Source organism: Strongylocentrotus purpuratus, unplaced genomic scaffold (assembly GCF_000002235.5).
Source record: "Strongylocentrotus purpuratus isolate Spur 01 unplaced genomic scaffold, Spur_5.0 spur5_scaffold_20, whole genome shotgun sequence".
NCBI classification, from domain to species: domain Eukaryota; kingdom Metazoa; phylum Echinodermata; class Echinoidea; order Camarodonta; family Strongylocentrotidae; genus Strongylocentrotus; species Strongylocentrotus purpuratus.
The window spans coordinates 27050086-27070085 of NW_022145606.1; the positions used below are offsets into that span (position 1 = coordinate 27050086).

Sequence of the window (20000 nt, forward strand, 5' to 3'; positions counted from 1 at the left end):
CACCACCAAAAGTTCCCCTATAGAAAGAGCTCGGTTCCTGCCATCCAATAAACCAAGTTCTAAGAAAAACACGATTTTAAAATTTATTATAGGTAGCAAGGTCAGTTTGGAATGAATCATACTAGTGTATGATTAAAGTATAAAACCACTCTTTAAAAAAAAAATCTAAGTCCGCACAAATGTTTTTCAATAATTTAAGTTGTTTTAATTATTGTGGATGTGTACTTTCTGGAACATAAATTGGAAATAGTACTTTTTGGAACCGAAAATCTTGCATATTTTTTTGCAAGTTACAATGCATAATTTGAATTCATATACATGTAGTATCTTTTAGAACCGAAATGCCTTTTAAATAGCTTTTTTTACATCCTTTTTCGATAATCAGCATTTTGGAAGTGTCAGTGCATGAGGCTACTGGAAATGTCTACATGTACCTTCTGGAACATAAATTGGAAATAGTACTTTTCGGAACCGAAATCTTGCATATTGTGTGCAAGTTACAATGCATAACTTAAAAGGATATACACGTAGTACCTTTTGTAACCGAACTGATTTGAATATGGCATTTTTACATCTTTTTTTGGAAATTCAGCTTTTTGGAAGTGTCAGTGAATGAGGCTACTGGAAATGTGTACATTAATGCAAACAAAAATAGTGTTGATACAAATGAATGAAGTACTTTTGGAAACGTGCTCTTCGTATATCAAATCGGGCACCCCATATTATTACTCATACAAATCATGTTCTGATTATGTCTATATAATTTCCGATCACTAACAGGGAATGGACAGTCTAGGGCCATTGAAAATGCCTTCGTTAATTTGTCGAAAATAGTTCTGATCGTATTAACAATTGATTTAATTTGAAATTATTGAATGAAAGGAAGGTAATCATCATGCCCCCAATCTTGACAACAAAATAATATTCATATTGAGTATTAAGGAGCGAAAAAAACCTTACCATACAAGAACCATAGCGCTTAATTACAAAATTACAGAATATAAAGAGAAACGCTCTTAAAATAGCTGATTCAGAATTATGTTACTGACCGAATAAATATGCTTTAACGGATCTTTTGAGAGGGGCAAGAAATGTTAGTTCTCTGATAGAAAATGGGATCTTGTTCCACGTTATCGAGGCAGCCACTGTCAAAAGTTTCAATTGCAACGATAACAATGAAAACAAAACAAAGCTAGCGAAAATATGAATATGACATAAATGAAGTACCTCCGCTTCTAAACTCAGTTCACGCGCATACGCAAAGGGGGGGGGGTGAACCCACCCTCTTTCATTTTTGTATGTGTGTGATTTTTGAAGATTTTTTTGTACCAAAGGGTGACCCCCCAAAACTGACCTGACCCCCCCCCCCCCCCCCCCCCGAGTCGTTGCAAAAATGTTGGGACTAAAAACAACAACAAATGTGCTCTTACGCCCCCCCCCCCCTCCCCTTATTTAGCGGCTGGCTGAGTCGTTGCACAAATTTTGAGGGCCAAAACAAATAATTATGTACAACAGAATTGGGCACAAACACACACGGGCAGGAGAAGCGGGTGCACAGGATAGTTGAGTTTTGCTGCAGAGGGCGCTACACACAATATTTTGTGTGAGATAATGAAAAAATGAGTTTCAAATTTGAAAGAACATACAATTTAAATGACAAATCATCTTTGTTTGATTAACATCGGTTAAGAGACGGCTGAGAAATAACCATGCACTTTGAAGGCATTTGTGGTCTGAAACAAGAATTTAACTATCCCAGAATGTCGTTTATATATCAATAGTAGTATAGGTAGTGTTGCACCAATGTGTTATCATTACGGTAGCCTCAAATGATAAACCAGGAGAACGGAAAGAAATAATTGTGTCGTTAGAAATGACCTCAACAATAAAGAAACATATTAATTTAAGTTGTCGCAATCTTGATTTATTTCTATAGGCCTATATGTACCTGTATGTTTATAGATCGCGAGTGCTCCCTCGTCCTGAAGATGTCCATTTTATGCGCGATAGAGAGAAGGAGAAGGAGGGTAAAAAAGAGAATAGGCGGAAAGAGAGAGAAAGAGAGAGAGAGAGAGAGATGGATGGAAAGCAAGAAAGAGAAGAAGAAAGAAGGAAAGAGAGTGCGAGAGAGAAAGGAAGAAAGAAGGAGAGAGGGGGCGAGAGAGAAGGAAAAAAGTGAGAGGGAAGGAAATGATAGAGAGAGAGAGAGAGAGAAAGAAAGAGAAAGAGAGAGGGGGTAGAGAGACTGGACGTCTGAGGGCAGAGAAAACGGAGAGAGAAAAGATAGACAGAGATGAATAACATAAGAGAAAAAGAGGTACATCATTGAATATCGGTTTTGGGATAAGGATGGGGGAGAGAAAGAAAGAGAATGAGAGCGAATGAGATGTAGTTGGAAAACCAGGGGGACGGAGAGAGAAATAAAAAGCGCGAGATGGGCCCAAGCGAGGGGGGGGGGGGAGGGTGCACCCGAAGAAAGAAGATTGATCTTGCAGATAACTAATCATGCGTAGTGGTACGAGATCAGACGAAAATATAACGAGGATGGAGCAAGAAAAACTAAATATTTTATTATAAATCGAGAGAGAAATGGTTTATTAGGGGCACTGTCCAAGTCAGTATGTATACACCGTATATTTACCTAGACACGTACATTTTTTGGAAGCTTGAATTTTCTAGTGACATTTCAGGAATTTCTGCTACTCGATATGCTGACAGAGGTGATGGTGATGGTGATGGTAAAAATTGGCTTTTTTGTTTTTATTATGACTTTTTTTGTTAAATGCAATACAAACACAAAAATTATATCGGCACATATTATCAACAGTTTAATACATATTATATACGACACAATCAAGAGCGTTAACCGCGCCTTTCTGAATGACGGATTCATACACAATCAAAAATATTTGTGTAAACAAAAAGCAATGATTCGACTATACAGACAGGCAAAAACAGATTAAAGATTTTTTTGAAGGCTATTTATAGGTTTCAAAGCAAATTCTATTCAAATTAAACATAAATAAATGAATTTACATAAAATCAATCCAGTAAGTCTTCAATGAATAATTATAATGATTGGCCTGCATTGTATGAGATTAGTTTATAAACTGGCCGGTTCTTATAATTTCCATTACAATAATTGTTGGCAGTGGTGGTTATTTTACCCGACTGCTAAAAAAGCACAAATGCTTGTAAGTAAGCAACCAGACGGTCGACGGCTTTATGTCCTCTCCGAGGGACCTGGTAATGGGGACTAATGTCTTACCAAAGGGCACTAGCGCATCGCCTTGGTTTCGAACCCGGGTCACCAGATTACGAGACCACTGCTCTACCGACATAGCTATCGCGCCTCCTCATTATGCTTCAATCCGCCAAAGATGGCGTTATCAACGAACTCGGTCATACGAATTCAGGTATCACGTCATCTTCGACTTGCACCAATTAAATAGGGGGAGGTCGCCATGTTGGTTTATAAAAGAAAAATGAATCAGCCAGATTCAGGACTAACATAAGAGTAGTGGAAGAATGATGTTAAGGAATATACAGAGAGGAGAATTCAAGATTTATGTACACAAAAAGAACGCAATGGGAATCGGTAATCGGTAATTTTAATCCATTAAGTCTTTAAAGGTATTACAAAGTTTTGGTATGGGGTCATAAATTTGGTTCAAATTAACCTATTGGAAGCGTATGCGTTCTTACATTATTCACTGATCGTTGTCGCGGTTGAAATCGAGTCTAAAATTATGAAATTATGAATAATAAACTTCTTATGTCGTATAGCTCCCTCTCAAGGTCAAGATATTAATTAAGCTATAAAACAATGTTTTTTTTAACTAAAATCGACCGATTAGCTATTCCCATTTGGAAGTTATATATCACAACTACATATTCTGATATTTTCATGGTCGCAGCTACCATTGTACGGCCATAGGCGCTATTTTAAATTCATCAAAATTTACCGGGAGCACCGGTAAATGTTTATATTCAATTTTTCTCGAAAACAGAAGTGTTTCAGGGGGTAATCTTTTTAGTGCTTATAATACATATACAGGGGCATCCAAATATATCAAAATTGTAAAGATTCACTATCCACCCAATTTTCAAAATCTCCCAAATTTTGTATTACCTTTAATGATTCATAATACCAAAGCGAAAATGTCCTTGTGACATGGTGTAGAATAATTTTATTTTTTGCATGCAACCTTAATTTTTCAAAATCTATAGGCCTTAATAAAGAAGGTTCTTTCTCTTATTACAGCCCCACTGCACTACTTGTAACTACTTGCTCACTCTATATAGAAAACAATGCCTAAGTGGTGCCCGTTGGTCCCCCATGATCCTCTTTTTCTTATATTAATTGAGAGCTGTCTTAATGAGATGACCACCAGTCAGTGACCCCACTAGGTGGTCTAATCCCTCCTGGCCCTATATTAAATTATGCTAAACATTAGAGAAAAAAGGATATTAGATTTGACACGAGGGTTGTTCGTAATGACGTCGTAGTCCATTGACCAAATTGTTAAATAAAGTATACATGCCTTTTGGATTATTGGCCCGATTTACTTTGAGCTTCCACCATTTCTTTTTAATTTATTGTCCTTCTTTCATGCAAATGAACTTATTATTGTTGTCCTTTAATTAGAGTTTATACAGGTTAATAATAAACATCTACTATTATTTCGAAGGTATGAATGCGAATCAATGAAGGTTATTGTACGCATAATCAAGCTCTTGTTCTCATCAACCAAGCTGTTATTTATGATTGATACTGTTATCAACTATTTATTTCGCAATGAATGTGACCTGTTTACACGATAGATATTCAGATTAGAATCCGTATATAATTCGAAAACGAGAAATCATCAAGTTATTTATCAGTCACACCAGCAAAATATATTATGTTATCAATTATCTACCCAAGTCTTGAGCATTCATTGTTATCTGATTAAAACAGTTACAGAACTCCTTCATTCATTATTTACTGGGGTATTAGGTCAAAGTAATGTTTTTGAAACAATTGGATAGATTCAAAATTAACAAAAAAATTGGCATTTCAAAGATGATTGATTTGATTTCCATAAAAAAAAAAAAACACTACATTTTGTTTGCCTACACGACGTGTTCTAACTGTATGCATATAAATTATGTGTATTAGTGTAATTGAGGACGTGTTCGGTGTGCTTAAATCGGGTTTTATACAAGTAAAACCCTCAAATGACCATAATGTTTGGTGCCATATAATGAATAATCATATAAATACCCTAAAGTTCACATAAAGTTCTAGGATTCTAGGAATGGTGAGAAGAAAGGGGTCCATAAAAGACAGAAACTAAGGGCGAGATGGGTAGTGAAAACTTTAATAAGGCAACCCAAAATGCACACTGGACCCTATTTCATAAAACTGAAAGCAATGGCAAGTTTCAATAACTGTTATTTGGAATCGTGGCATTTGATTTGCTAAGAAAAAAATGCAATAAAAAAAACTTCTCCCCTTCCCCTTCCTCTCCCCCCCCCGGTTCTCTCTCTCCCTCTCTCTTTCTCTTTCTCTCTCTTTCGCACAGACCATGAGCATCCTAAGGAGGAGCAACTTTCCTATAAACATACACGTTTAAAGGCTAAAGAAACAAGTCAAGATTAGGAAGACTTCATTATATTCCTAGGTGTCCTTTATTGATAAGTTCACTTCTAACAACATACTTTGTTCATTCTGTGCTTCTGCGTTATCATTTTGGAACTGCATTAATTAAAATATAGCTAGCGCAAACACTACTTGATACATAGACCAGATTGTGTTCGTTTGAAACATTTTACCTCTGAGTGCGTTCGCGCGCTCTCTCACAACGGAATTCACTATTCCTCGCAAGTTCTAAGAGTCTGTATTCGTGCGTAATTCTGTAGTATTATAGAAAGCGTGTGGGCAGGCGCGTATGTCGCCAAGACGTACGACTAGAGAACAGGTCGGACAGTTTACTACTTTAATAGCCTAAAGAGACTGTTAGCCGATGACCGATGGGGATGTTGGTATTGTCTAGCTTTCGCATAAAACAGCAGGTTCCAATGATGAACTTTCTTATTACAATAAAATGTTGTACTATTTTCTTTACAATTAGTGTATTACCAGCAAGATGAATATCACATTTATCAGAATTTAATGGAAATTGGCATATACTTGACTTTTTTTTGTTAGTAGGGACAGTTGTTATTCAATTGGAATCAATGTTTTTTTTTCTTTGTCTTCTCTTCTGAATATTTCTATGTTCTGTTTGTGTTGTTCTTATTATTATTGTTGCATTTAGTTGTTGTGTTATGTTAATATTGCGATGCAGTTGATTTGACACATGGGGAATATTTGCCAGTGTTTTAGGAGGTGAAAGGTTTGTAGCAGAAGAAGGACTTATTTTCGTCGCAGTCGTAGTCGTTCCACTTTTGTCTGTCATAGTCACTGCTACCATAATTACGGGGAGACACACAATCCTCTCCCCTGTCGTTGTTTGGTTCGCCGGACTGCCAGTGGTAGTAGTCGACGCTGGTCCCATCACTCCACTTAAATGAGCCTTCGTATTCCCTGTCATTTAGGCCAATCCAATAGGCCTGTACGAGGGAAGCAACGGAATGAGTATCTTAAACAAAATTATTAGTATTAAAGTTTGTATTAAATGAACATCATCTGAACGTCGGTTCAAGTCTGTTCTCCACTTTAAAAAGTGAAAAGCAAGTGTACCCGCCTTATTCTCCTCATTTCTATATCTTAAAATGTTTGTTGGACTTAATAAATGCCTTAAAACCATCTATGATTGGGGGGGGTGCACCACTCGATCACCCCTCCCCCTATAAAACACCCTCTCTCCATCAATTGCGTATTACTGTCGTCGATGATACTCTTCAAAAGATTATAGACCCATCTACTTTCTTCCGAGCTGTACTGTATACTCACCCCCTTCTTATCTATCAAATTTTCCCGATCACATCACCACTCCCCTATAACGCTACGAAAAATGTGCTTGTTTGCTCGTCCTCTCTCCATAATTTGCGTAACTTTCTCATAGATTATAGACCCATCTACTTTCCTTCGAGCTGTACATATTCCCAACCCCTATTTATTTTCTAAAAATTCTAAATCACATCACCACTCTCCCATACAGCTATAATAAAAAAAAAAAAAAGGACAATCATCTACTCACCCGGTTTCCGTCATCTGCGTAACTCACATCGGTGAAACTCTTCCAAAGGTTATAGACGTCTTCACTCTCCGCAGAGCTGTGGAGGCTCACTAGATGCGCCCCCAGATCTTCGCACTCACGATTCGCATCGGACCATGTTTTCTTGTAGGAGCTGAAGTGGTAGCAGCGGTCGCCGACCTGCATGAACTTCTCTGGACAGCAGCCTTTGGCGAGGCATGCGATTGAGGCAAGGAGCAACAGGCTGATGGTGAAGTTTGAAGCCATGTTGCAAACCTGTAGTGTAGACAGAAAGAGAGAGAGAGAGAGAGGGGGGGGGGGGTGAGAGAGAGAGAGAGAAAAAAAGGTAGATAGTGAGAGTTTAAAGCCACACCTCTTTAAATGACTGAATGTGTATTTATATTTTTTTTCCTTTAATATCGTGCTAATTTCGTTTTTTGAAGTTAACATTATTTGTGTATGTAAAGCGCGTTGAGCAATATTGTTTATTGGATGTTAACTTAAAGCTAATACAAAGTCTTGGTATTGGGTGATTAATTTGGTTCGAATGAACATATGTTGGAAGGAAATGCGATTTCACAACATTTAATGGTCGTTGTCGCGGTTTAAATCGAGTCTAAAGTGATGAGATTTGAAATAATACAATCTGTATGTTGTATAGCTCTCTCTCAACTCTCAAGATTGATATTAAGACTTTAACACAATCGACCGATTCGCTATTCTCGTTTAGAAATTACATATCAGAAATACATATTGTGAGATTTCATGGTCGCAGCTACCATGGAATGGCTTTAGGCGCTATTTAAAATTTACCGGGAGCACCGGTTGATTTTTTAAATCATTCAATTTCTCGAAGGCAGAAGTGTTTTAGGCTAAATTTTCTATTGCTTAAAATAGAACTACAGGGGCATCCAAATATATCAAAATTGCTACCGTTTTCGAATAGGAGCGATTCTCAGCGATAAAGATTGACATTTCCAGAGCAGTTTTCAATTTTGAAAGAGGAATATTTAATAAATTGTAATGAAAGCTAACATATTAATGATAAATATATACAAGTACTTGTATAACAGCTGGGTGTATTATCAATTATTCATACAGTCCATGAGATATTCGACATCTTTCTAATGAATGACTTTAACAACGACCTACGTGATTCTATAGCTAAGGTATAATTATATTAGTTGTTATGATTTTAATATATGACAGGTTTGAAGAATTGTTGATAGGAAACCAAACTGCTGTGGAAATACTTGTCTAAATATATTATGTCATTGATACGTAGACTTTTCTAATTAAAATATCAATGTTGCTTCACAATTTAAAACTGAAATACACTGGAACTGTTTTTCCTTAAAGCTTGCAAAGTACCCTAGATTTTAAAAGACGGACCACACCCCCTTCCCCTTCTCTCTCTCTGTCTCTCTGTCTCTCTCTCTCTCTCACTCTCTCATTTCAAAAGTGTAGGAATTTTGTTCTACTTACACCAAAATCCTTTGAAGAGCGGTTGAAAATATCAGCTTGTCTAGAATGAACCTTGGAATGAGTATGACATGTAAACGAGTTTAACGAATTTATCTTGATGGATTCATGTGAAATTGTGTCGTTTTTCCAGCTGTATCAACATCAGGCCAATATTAATACCACATTTTATCTAAGCTCTAATCAACAATCATACAGATGAACCGTGGTTTGAGTTTAAATTGTGATACTGACCTGAACAATAATTAACTAAGTGAGTAAATACACGATAAAGAAAGCCTTCAATCCCCAGCGCGCAATGTCAGATAAATTATTATAAAGGTTTATTAAGTTGTTGCCTGATTGGAAGACATCAATCCGGTTGCCCTCGTTGTTCCTAAAGGGGTAGTCCTACCTGATATTAAATTAGTTTTATCAGAAGCAGAATTTATGTTTGAGAAACAGGTCAGTGAAGTTTGAGGAACAGCCCCCCCAAAAAAAAATTAAAAAAAATAAAAAAATAATAATAATAATAATAAAAATACAAATAAAAAAATAATACAAAAAAAAATAATATATATATATATATATATATAATGCATTTTTGAAGGTGCAATTGAATACTAATTGGCAACTCTGTAACGTTTATTGCGAGCTTCACTCTTAAGAGATCACATTTGCCCTTAAGAAATTATTCGATCATACAACCCTGTAAGAAATAAACTATTTCGTCATCAATAACTAAGGAAATGGAACTATATTAAATTACCTGTACATAGCAAATTAAAGAGTAACTCGCAACATAAGTCACAGTGATGCCAATTTGTGATCAAATAATGACAACAATGACAAAGGAAAAATCATAGTTACCTATTTGTAATGGGATATTGCTCAAAATGTTACTATTATGTTTCTCCCATTTACTGCTTTAATGAAAACGAGCTTAATATTAAGGTGAAACAAGTCATTCGAGGACTCTAGTTTAAGTTCTATAAAGGTCACATTATTTCGGTCAAAGGGTAGTTAAATCTTGGAGTGACCTTCCTGCTAGGGGACTCTAGTTTAAGTTCTTCAAGAGGAGATGTCGCACTAGCAAAAGGTTACAGTCTTTCGGTCTAAATGTAGTAATAATAATAATGATAATATTTAATTTTTATATAGCGCCTAATACAAATGTCTCTAAGCGCTTTAGTAAATTCTTGGAATGACCTTTCGGCTTGAGAAATCTAATTTAAGTATTATTAAAGGTTATATGTCCCATTTGCAGGTCCAAAAAAATGAAAAGGTCAAATTCCAACGGCATTTGAAAGACAAAGCTTTATTTTAGAACTTTCCTTAAAACGAAAGGGTTTGAAAACGGCTCTTTTGTGGAAAATAACGACCAGTGTCGAATCGACAAAAGTAATTGCAATCGCCTAAGTACGTGATTGAGGTTAACTCTTTAAAAAAAGAAGCCCACCAGGAGACTTTTCTGAATGGGGAAAATATATTGCTTGCTTTTTTTTCTTCCTACATACTCCTTCACACAAGATTGATTCAGTGGTACATGAGCATGCTGTAAACCATATCGATTTCGGACGCTCAAAATTAGAAAGATTGTGACTCAAATCCTCTTGCTGAAAATCACATAGACTTCCACCAAAATTCTTTGACGAGCGGTTGAAAATATCAGCTTGTGTAGAATGAATCTGGGAATGAGTATGACACGTGACCGAGTTTAAAGAAATAATCTTGATGGATTCATGTGAAATTGAGTAGTTCTTCCAGGTGTATCGACATCAAGCCAATATTAATATCACATTTGATCTAAGCTCTAATCAATGATCATACAGATAAACCGTGGTTTGAGTTTAAATTGTGATACTGACCTGAACAATATTTAATTAGGTGATTAAATACAAGATAGAAAAGCCTTGAATCCGTAGAGTATAAATGTTGACTAACGAATATGATTCAGCTTTCTATATTTCAGACTGACCTCATCCGTTTGAATAATATGTGTTAAGCCATGAATAAAAACATGCAAAAATGGTAACGGAACCTAATCTGAAGTCCATTAACCTGTATACGTATTTTCAACGAATGGTTATAAAGTTCAATAATACTGAGTAAGTGAAACAAATAAGTTTATTAAAAAAAATGCACGAATATAATGAAAGTCATTCCGGCTATTATTCCCTTTCCGGGAATCACCAGACCAAAACACCCATAAAAAATGGATTTTATTATGATCAACTAAAATTGGAAAAACTTAATTAGTAATGAAAGAAGCTTTTCAAGTGCTGATGTAGGATCAGACCATCAGTTAAATATAACCAACCTACGTCTCAAGCTCAAAGCAAAACCTAGACCGCAGTGCCCGAAGTCGTATGATGTCTTTTAGACTCAAAGACCCCAAAACCATAATTATGAAATTGAAATAGGAGGAAAGTTTGGCCCTCTGCTGGGGGAAGATGACACAGATGTGGAAAACCTAAGGAAAGAAGTAAAAACAGCCTTTAATGAAACCTCACAGAAAGTATTGGGATTTAGAAAATCCAAACAAAAAGAACCCTGGATAAGTAAGGAAGTCCTCCGAGTGAGCGACGAGAGAAAGGAAGCGAAACAAGACAAACACAGAGACCCAAACATAAGATCGAGATACAACTTCCTTAAAAAAAAATATGAAGGAAAACAAAAGGCTGCAAAGACAAATGGATACAAGACCTATGCAAAAAAGTGGAAACCTCACGTCAGGCTACCAAATCCAATGCAGTCTACACAACAATTAAATAAATCACTAAGAAATCTGACATCAGAATGCAGGCAGTGAAAAGCAAAGATGGAGAAATCCTTATCGAGATGAAAGATGTTAAAGAGAGATGGAAAGAAAGCTTTGAGGAACTGTACAATCACCAGAACCAAACAAATGGAGAAACTACTAACATACCTCAGATGGCCAGCCTCGATCCGGTTCCAGATATTCTGCGAGATGAAGTAGAATTTGCTGTACGAAAACTCGCAGAAGAGAAAGCACCTGGATTTGACAGCATCACTAGAGAGGAACTCAAAGCTGCTGGGTCAACAGGAATCACCATACTCCACAAATTGTGCAACAAAATATGGCGGGAAGAAACTTTTCCGGCTGACTTGGGAAAAGCCATAATAACACCAATCTACAAGAAAAAAAAGACAAACTCAACTGTGGAAATTACAGGGGTATTATTAGCCTGCTAAGCCATGCAGGGAAAGTCATCATAATAAAGGATCATGAAGAAAACAGAAGAAGTGCTGTCCGAAGCACAAGCTGGGTTCCGACCAGGACGTTCCACTATTGATCTATTGTTCACCCTCAGACAAATAATGGAAAAGCGCCTTGAAAGAAATCAAAGTCTCCTTAGCTGCTTCATCGATTATGAAAAGGCATTTGACTCAGTCTGGAAGGAAGGGCTGTGGAAATCAATGAACTTCTTTGGATATGCATCAAAATACATACACCTACTTTAAGCACTCTACCAACAATCAGACAAAGCAGTCAGAGTGAATGGTGAACTGACCGACTGGTTTAAAACCACGGTTGGGGTACGCCAAGGATGTGCCCTGTCCCCACAACTTTTTAACATCTTACTCGAAGCTGTGATGCTTTACGCAATACATGACACCAAGATCGGCGTAAGAGTACAGGGAAAGCTGATCAACAACATAAGATTTGCTGATGACATTGTCCTTATAGCTGGCAATGACAGAGACCTCCAAACAATAGTTGACCTAGTACATCATATCAGCTCAAACTTTGGACTTAAAGTAAACATTACCAAAACAGAAGTACAAGCCATAAGCAAACGGCCTCAACTATCGAATATAAACGTTGGAGGAGAACAGCTAAAACAAGTAGATAAGTTCACGTACCTGGGAGGAACAATAAGCCAGACAGGATCCTGCTCGGAAGAGGTAAAGCACCGCATTGGGAAGGCAATAGGAGCATTCCAAGCACTCAAGAAAATCTGGGTATCAAAAGATATACACTGCTCAACAAAGGTAGAGCTGTACAAAGTACTGGTGTTGTCTAATCTGTTATATGGTGCAGAAATATGGACATTAAAGAAGGTCGATGCAAATAGACTTCACACTTTTGAGATGGCATGCCTCAGGAGAATCATGGGTGTGACCAGATTTGACAGGCTAAGGAAAACACACATACGAACACAACTGAATATGGAAGAAACCATCATCGACAGGGTTGCCACAAAAAAACTGAGATACTTTGGACATATCAACAGAATGAATTCAAAAAGATACCCCCACATCCTTCTCAACGGAAATGTACATGGCAAACGCCCAAGGAGAAGACCAGCTAAGAGATGGACAGACTGCATCAAGGCGGACTGCAACAACAGACAAGTTGACTCCCTGACTAAAGCCACTAGGCTAACAGAAGACAGGAAGGTGTGGCAAGCCATAGTGAAACAGAAGCCATCATACATCCCAGTGATGGTGTGGACGGCTTAAGTCAAGTCTTGAGTCAGGTAAGTCATTCCGGCTCCCCTACTCACTAATAAGACGATATCAACTATTTTCTAAAAAATAGCTCCTGGGAAATGTCAATGTTCTCTATTATGACAAATGGAATGGTAATGTTAAGATTACGTTTTACGTCAATGTCATGCTCACAAATCTCAAAAGGTGACGCACGATGATTTTGAAATTGCATAAGGTTGATTTTATTTTTAAAAAGCCGCTTTGTTGTTAGATTTACACAATTTCTCTTTGACCAATCCTCAATGTATAGTGTTAGTACTCTGCAACCATCCGTGTAATGTATATGATGAAAATACGTTCGGACGAAGGCAAACCAATGACGAAGCACCACCACAACGCGTCGCTATTCGCACCGATCTTCCACCCTTTATCAAACGAGAGAAAGAGCTTGCAGCCACGGTATATGGCACTGGTTTTGTTAACATATACCAAATGTGTCCACAACAGGGTCAAAAATGAAATTATGTTTACTTACTTCAAACGTGTATCTTTAGGATCAGGACTATTCATATTTATGAGAAATGCGCATTTTGGAGCTTAATCTATCACCTTATTTATTCACCAGATATGAATACTATGAGTTCTTACAATTTTATTGTGAACTATATCATATCTAATAACTGTGATATAAAACTCATTTGCTATTAACTACAGCTACCGTCGGGTCTTTAAGAATATGTTTCAGAGATTATTCATGCAAGTTTTTGAGTTTCTATCTTGAAAAATAAAGATTTTGTATCCCTTGAAAGTGAAAAATAGCTCTAAATTTGGGTTTTGCAATAAAAAGTTTTAATTTCAATAGTTAAAATGTTTTTTTCTTAGGTCAAACTTATCGTATTATAACAACCGATGATATAAGGTAAATACATGCTAAAAACTTGGGAACCAGTGCATTGCCCAATAATTGTCATATGTCACACCACTGATGTTTCGGACGTTACAAACTGTTAACATCGTGACTTATTCAAGTTAATTGCTTTTCTGTAGTTATTATTGACCTCATTTACATTAATTGTTTGCAGAAAAATAGTTCTGTAACATTTATGATTTTTTGGGGGCAGTTTTAATTAGTTTAACAAATACATGTAAACCAAGTTTGTCCTCATCGACCACTCAATTTATGTAAGTTATATTATTAATTTTAAAAACGTGTACCGGTAGTTAAAAATGCTTATGTGATCTAACAGAGTGAAATATGAAGCTTATAGCAATTGTAGTCATCAAAACTCCTTAACAATTAACTTAGAAACATACTCTTTATTGCATGTTATGAAATGAACAACAGTGTGAAATGTATGCTATGGTTTGTTTCGGATGTTACACAATGTTAACATTTCAATGAGATCATCAATTTCTACAAACTCTACAATATAGATGTTTAATCAGCTTGCTAATGTTTTTTTTGCCTTCAACTATATAGTGTGGCATTCAATAATATTACTAACACATACATGTATGTAAGCAAAACATTGAAAAATCTTCTTTTTTTAAAACTATAAAAAAGTACCCCCAGTCATGTAAGTAATAAGAAATAAGTGAATCCTAATTTATGTCCATCTCGAGAATGTGACATTTAAGTTGTATTTTAAAATGTTGTATGTTTTAGGTTATAATACATATGTAGGGTTGCGGTTCTAACAGATAATTCTTAGCACTCTTAACACAGAGGCAGCCCAGCAGACATGTTGTAGGATTGATAACTGCAAAGTATGTGTAAATTATATTTTAAGCGTGACTGCATCAGGTGAACATGGAAACCAATGAGATAGAGAGATAGATAGAAGAAAGGATGGTGGATGAAAAGGGTGAATGTGAATGAGGGATGACCTATAAATAGAAAGGGATGAATCGTGGATATGAAGGGGAGTTTCAGAATTTCAAAATAAATCCCTACACTACTGTAGTACCAATCATCCTTTACCACTATTAGAATTAGGAGGCTGTTTCAAAGACAACATTTTTTAATGCTCTTAAATAAGTATTTATTTATTTATTTACTTGATGACCGATTGATGAATGGATGGATTGATTGGTTGGTTGGTTGGTTTGTAGATAGATCTTAACTCTTGCTGTGCCGATATCACAGGTGACAAACAATATACAGTGTAGGTTAAACATGTACCATATTAGCAGGCGATAAGGCCGCAGCGCTGCACCCCTAACTTTGACATTTCGTGGAGGGAAACAAAAACAAAAACCAAATGGACAGCCCATTCATATTTCACACTAGCTTATACATTTTGTATGTATGCATTCATTTGAGGAAGATACTACATGTATATGTTTAGGATTATTAAATAAGGTATTAATGCTAATATTTTTTCTTTTATGCATGTATGTACTTTCTACACAGATTAGTTACGTGTACTGAGTGCCCTTTTTAAAAGGCATTTTCAAATGAAAATCCATATTTCCCATAAATTGTTAGAGAAACATTTTAATTTGCTTGATTTTATCAACTTGATATACCTGTATCATACCCGTGTCATGTACATCTACACTGGATATTGCTTAAGACGTTGATTCTAAGCTTTTGTGACCTACCAAATAGTTTAGATTGATCATACAATCTTTGGTTATATGACATAATTTGGAACAACCTCTGTAAAAACGTAAAACTTGATGATTTGCAAACACACAGCAATGTAAATAGCAAGAGGAGAGGTTGAAAATTGAAATTTGCTATTCTCACATCTTTTTTTGACCCTCATTTGAACTAGTTAAAGTATGAAAATGTCTGTTAACAGTTTAATGTAACATCCGAAACGTGCTAACAGCATACCAGAAAGTGTTGTTTAAATGGCTGAATATTTTTATGAGTCACTTTTATTGAGATTTTTTTTCTGATAAACTACAATTAAGGATATTCTAAAGCAGCCATCCATGCCTTGCATTACAATGTGTGGCTTCAATATTTTATGTTTTATAAGTAAATTTTGCAGAAAATTTAGATATTTTACTGAAAATTTGATTTTTTTTTTTTGCATCATATTTCTTCATATTTGTATAATTATTTAGATCTAAATGAAATTATAAAAATAGTGTTTTTAACAGTAGTGTGCATTGTGAAATCGTAACTTGCACATATGATCGAAAATTGGTTGAAATTTGCAAACTATGTGTTAACAATCAAATAGTGTAACGTCCGAAAAACCCTTCTTGAGCTTACACAAATGTATTGGTTTTGAAAGACCTGATTTGTGTTTTGACTTGTGTTAAAGACTTATAATAACTTATTTTATTATGATTTATTCACTCCAGATACCCTCAAATATGGATTATCATCATGTATTTGGTATTTTTTGTTTCGGACGTTACATTTGTTTCGGACGTTACAACTGTTAACGAAAAATTAGTTTTAACTATAAAATAGTATTGTAATGATGTATTGCAAATTTCTTTTTTTGGTGGGTAGCCGCCATGAAATCTTTAAAAAATCTTATGAAAGATAGGTCCTGCAGTTCATATATTTTCTGCTACTTCAAATTGAAAGTTGTTTCGGACGTTACAAAATTGTTTACGGAAAATGAGACAACTTTTTCAAATTGTGAGTATATTTCTAATATAAGCACTACTGCAATTAAATTATATTTTCTTTCAATTTAATGACTTGGAGTAACTAATAAGCTCATTCAAACCATAAACAATCTCATTAATTTATTGTTCTAGTGGGTTAAATGAGGGTCTACATTGTTTACGGAAAATGTAACGTCCGAAACACCATTTTCAATTGCACTGTTCCATCAAAATAGGAGTTAATTCAGATTACTGTAAACTTTCTTTAAGATCCACCCATGCTCATTAATCATTAATAGAAGAAAAAACATATTGTTTGTGGGTATATATTTTGTTCGGCTCTAACCAAAAAGGTATGTCAATTTTGTTACAAAATTCCGTAAACTATTGGCTGTTTAGGGATACCTCGAGCACATAAAGCAATGTTGAACAATTTTCATTAAGCTATGGGAGGTCAATCTAGGTCCATGGTACAAGAAAAAGTTGTAATTGATTTATAATTCTTTATCTTTGAAAAATTTCAGGCTCTCAAAGGGACATTTAACTATTTGGTCATAGTTGAAAAAAAAACCAAAAAAAACATTGCCTTATACACTCCGCAAGACGCAACACCTTGAGGGTCGTTGGGACTAAAGTGGTCCTGCTAACGAGAAAGCGACACAACAACGGGGAACCCCCGGAAAGATGAGCTGAATGGATAGAATAAAGGAGTACCATTCTCATTTATCTATGATTCTACTCATAAAATAACCATGGAAATGGTCACTGCATTTGCATGATTTTGTTACCATTCTCGTTTATCTATAATTTGGCTGTATGTTCCACATAAGATGTGTTGGTATGTACAATTATACTGTATTATTTTACGAACGGATGTGTTATCTTTCAAAGAGCAATTTTTCTAAAATTAAATATGAAATAATTTAGGACAGAAGAATATGAAATTGTTTTTCTTTCACCTCAACAATTTACTGCGATTGGACATGCAATTGTTATATATTATATACCTTTTAACAAATGCTAGTAAAAACGTACTTATTAATTATTGATTTGTAAAACTTGTGCGTTTGATGTCTATGCAAAAGAATATGGCATTTAGGTATTTTTTTTTACTGGAGAAGTCATACCCACAATTGTCGTAACCGTTTTGATGTTTTTTTTTTGTCCCCCCTTTTCTCATCTCGATTGGGAAAAGGAGAGACAAAACACCATCTTGGTATATTTGGAATGTAAACTGAAATGTGTTCGGCAAGAAACTAACATAATGTCTCTTTTATTTTGAACTTGTGAACCCATCCATGGAATCGTATGCTGTATGCCTACTGCCCTCCCCCTCCCTAACTGTTATTTACCCATTTCCCCTTGGGAAAAGGAAGAATTAGTATGCCTTGGTTTATACAGGTAATAAACTGAAATATGTTTTTTTTATCATTTGATGTGTCGGAAAAAACATGCATAACGTATTTTACACCAATTTTGTCTATGCTTTGTATAAAAACGACTGATCGGACTGGTTTGTCAATTTTGCAGATGACGCCCTCTTCTGCCCTACTTTGGGGTGCATCTGAGGGGAAAAAAAATTACATTTATAAATTTGTTATACACATGTTTGTAGAATATTTTTGAAGGATGCGTGTGGAAGAATTTACGCTTTCAGGTGCAACCTCTGTTCAAAGGTAAAATCTTGCCATGATAAGGACAAATGTTTCAACATAATCAAAGAAAGATAACTACCAAACATTCTGTTTCGGATCTATCTGGGATTATAAAGACAGCACTATAGACTAACAATGCAGGTCTCTTATAAAAACATTTAGAATTCCCACAAAACTGACAAGCCGGTCTTTTGACTCTTTCGAGAATCAAATGAGCGATGTTTTGCCTCTTTCTTTTACTAAATACTATTTAATTTGGTCATGAAATTCAAACTCTAGGGATTTGTTTGTATAAATAATGTTACCATTATCTAATTTACATAAATGCAGTCTTTATCTTTTGTTTAAAATATCAAAAAGAACAATTTTATGCAACATACATGTACCATGCCCCTGGTGATTTTTAACTTTCATCCAACACCCCTCTGTACTATAATTAATGTGTTCAGTGTCTTTTTTCCCTCAAAAAAAAGAAGAATTAGTTTTTAATTCTAAACACATCTTGGGAGTTTTTAATATCAAGTTTTCTATGTGGGGGTGGGGGGGGGGGGCTCATTTATAAGCTCACCCAGGTTGTAATCCTTTTTTGTTTTCCAAAACAATATGATATTCATTCATTTTACCTCATAAATTCTGGGGACTTTCTTTCTTCCCTGAACCGAAAGATTTAAAATTATTAATGTAAAACAATTATTTTCGGGAGCCGGCAGGTAAAACAAAGAATCCATTTTGAAAGAAATATTCATGACACTCTTTTCCGTTCATTATGATAACATTCATTGCCAACCATTATGGAATAATGATTACATTGAACGCGTGTTAAATATATTTGGGATAGGTTGAAACATTGGATATAATTATACTAGAACCGGAAATAGAATAATATTTCCACTACAACTACAAGTTACATTATTTGGTTAAAGAGGTTCGAATAGGTATGCATTGAATTGTATGCTTAATTTGGTCCGCAGATTGTGTATACTTGCAAAATAAAGAAAAAAGTTTACCAACATTGATATAATTAGAGTTCCGATGATTAATTTATTAAAAATGCTATATTGCAGATTCGAATTGAATGAATAATAAATTCACAAGAAAATAGTTTCAATTCAGATTTTTCTTTTTTAATGCAAAAAGATGTTTTCTGTATTTTTAGCCTGGATACATTTGATACGCAGATTCTTGTTATGAAATAAATTCAGTTTAAAGGCACCACGAGTAATTTCATATCATCTATATATGTATGTCTAGCCGTTTAAGGAAGGTGATCATCAGTATTTTCTTACATATTAAATGGATAACACGGGAAGTAAAGTGAGTGAATCAATGGACCAGTTCGGAGTTAGAGTTTGACCTCCAGCGTGTCCACACACAAAACAATTTATCCCGAAACTCTATAACGAAACGTCGTATAAAGTATCATAGTATGAATTTCAAAGTGTCTACACACAAGAAACGTCATATAAATAATCATCGTATACATTCAAGGATGTCCATAAACAGAAGAAAGTAATCCTGAAACTCTACAGTCTGGTCTCCTTTCGCTCGAGGTCACGTTAAGCCCCGCCCAGTTAGTTACACTAGTTACACTCCCCCTGTCCACACACAACATTTTCGTGATTAGGCGTGATTCTTTATTGAGTTTCAGTTCGAAACGCTGCCCAAA

At 35.4% G+C, this 20000-nt stretch overlaps 1 protein-coding gene across 1 annotated transcript; it reads right to left on the minus strand.

Annotated features, from left to right (window-relative positions):
* Window positions 1–6187: 6187 nt before the first annotated feature.
* Window positions 6188–8725, minus strand: LOC576081 (C-type lectin lectoxin-Thr1). The gene is made up of 3 exons (XM_030992577.1): window positions 8670–8725; window positions 7188–7460; window positions 6188–6597 (listed from the first exon to the last, which is right to left on the minus strand). Exons 2-3 carry the CDS (start codon window positions 7449–7451, stop codon window positions 6367–6369), a joined length of 495 nt encoding a protein of 164 aa, XP_030848437.1. The 5' UTR covers window positions 7452–7460; window positions 8670–8725; the 3' UTR covers window positions 6188–6366.
* Between the last annotated feature and the right edge of the window lie 11275 nt (window positions 8726–20000).

What these genes read in the sequence shown, in the direction of transcription:
- LOC576081 (XM_030992577.1), bottom strand. Translation starts at nt 7,451, where the DNA reads ATGGCTTCAAACTTCACCATCAGCCTGTTGCTCCTTGCCTCAATCGCA. An exon ending in ACGCAGATGACGGAAACCGG is followed by an intron (nt 6,598 to 7,187) that starts GTGAGTAGATGA and finishes TCCCTCGTACAG; the next exon opens with GCCTATTGGATTGGCCTAAA.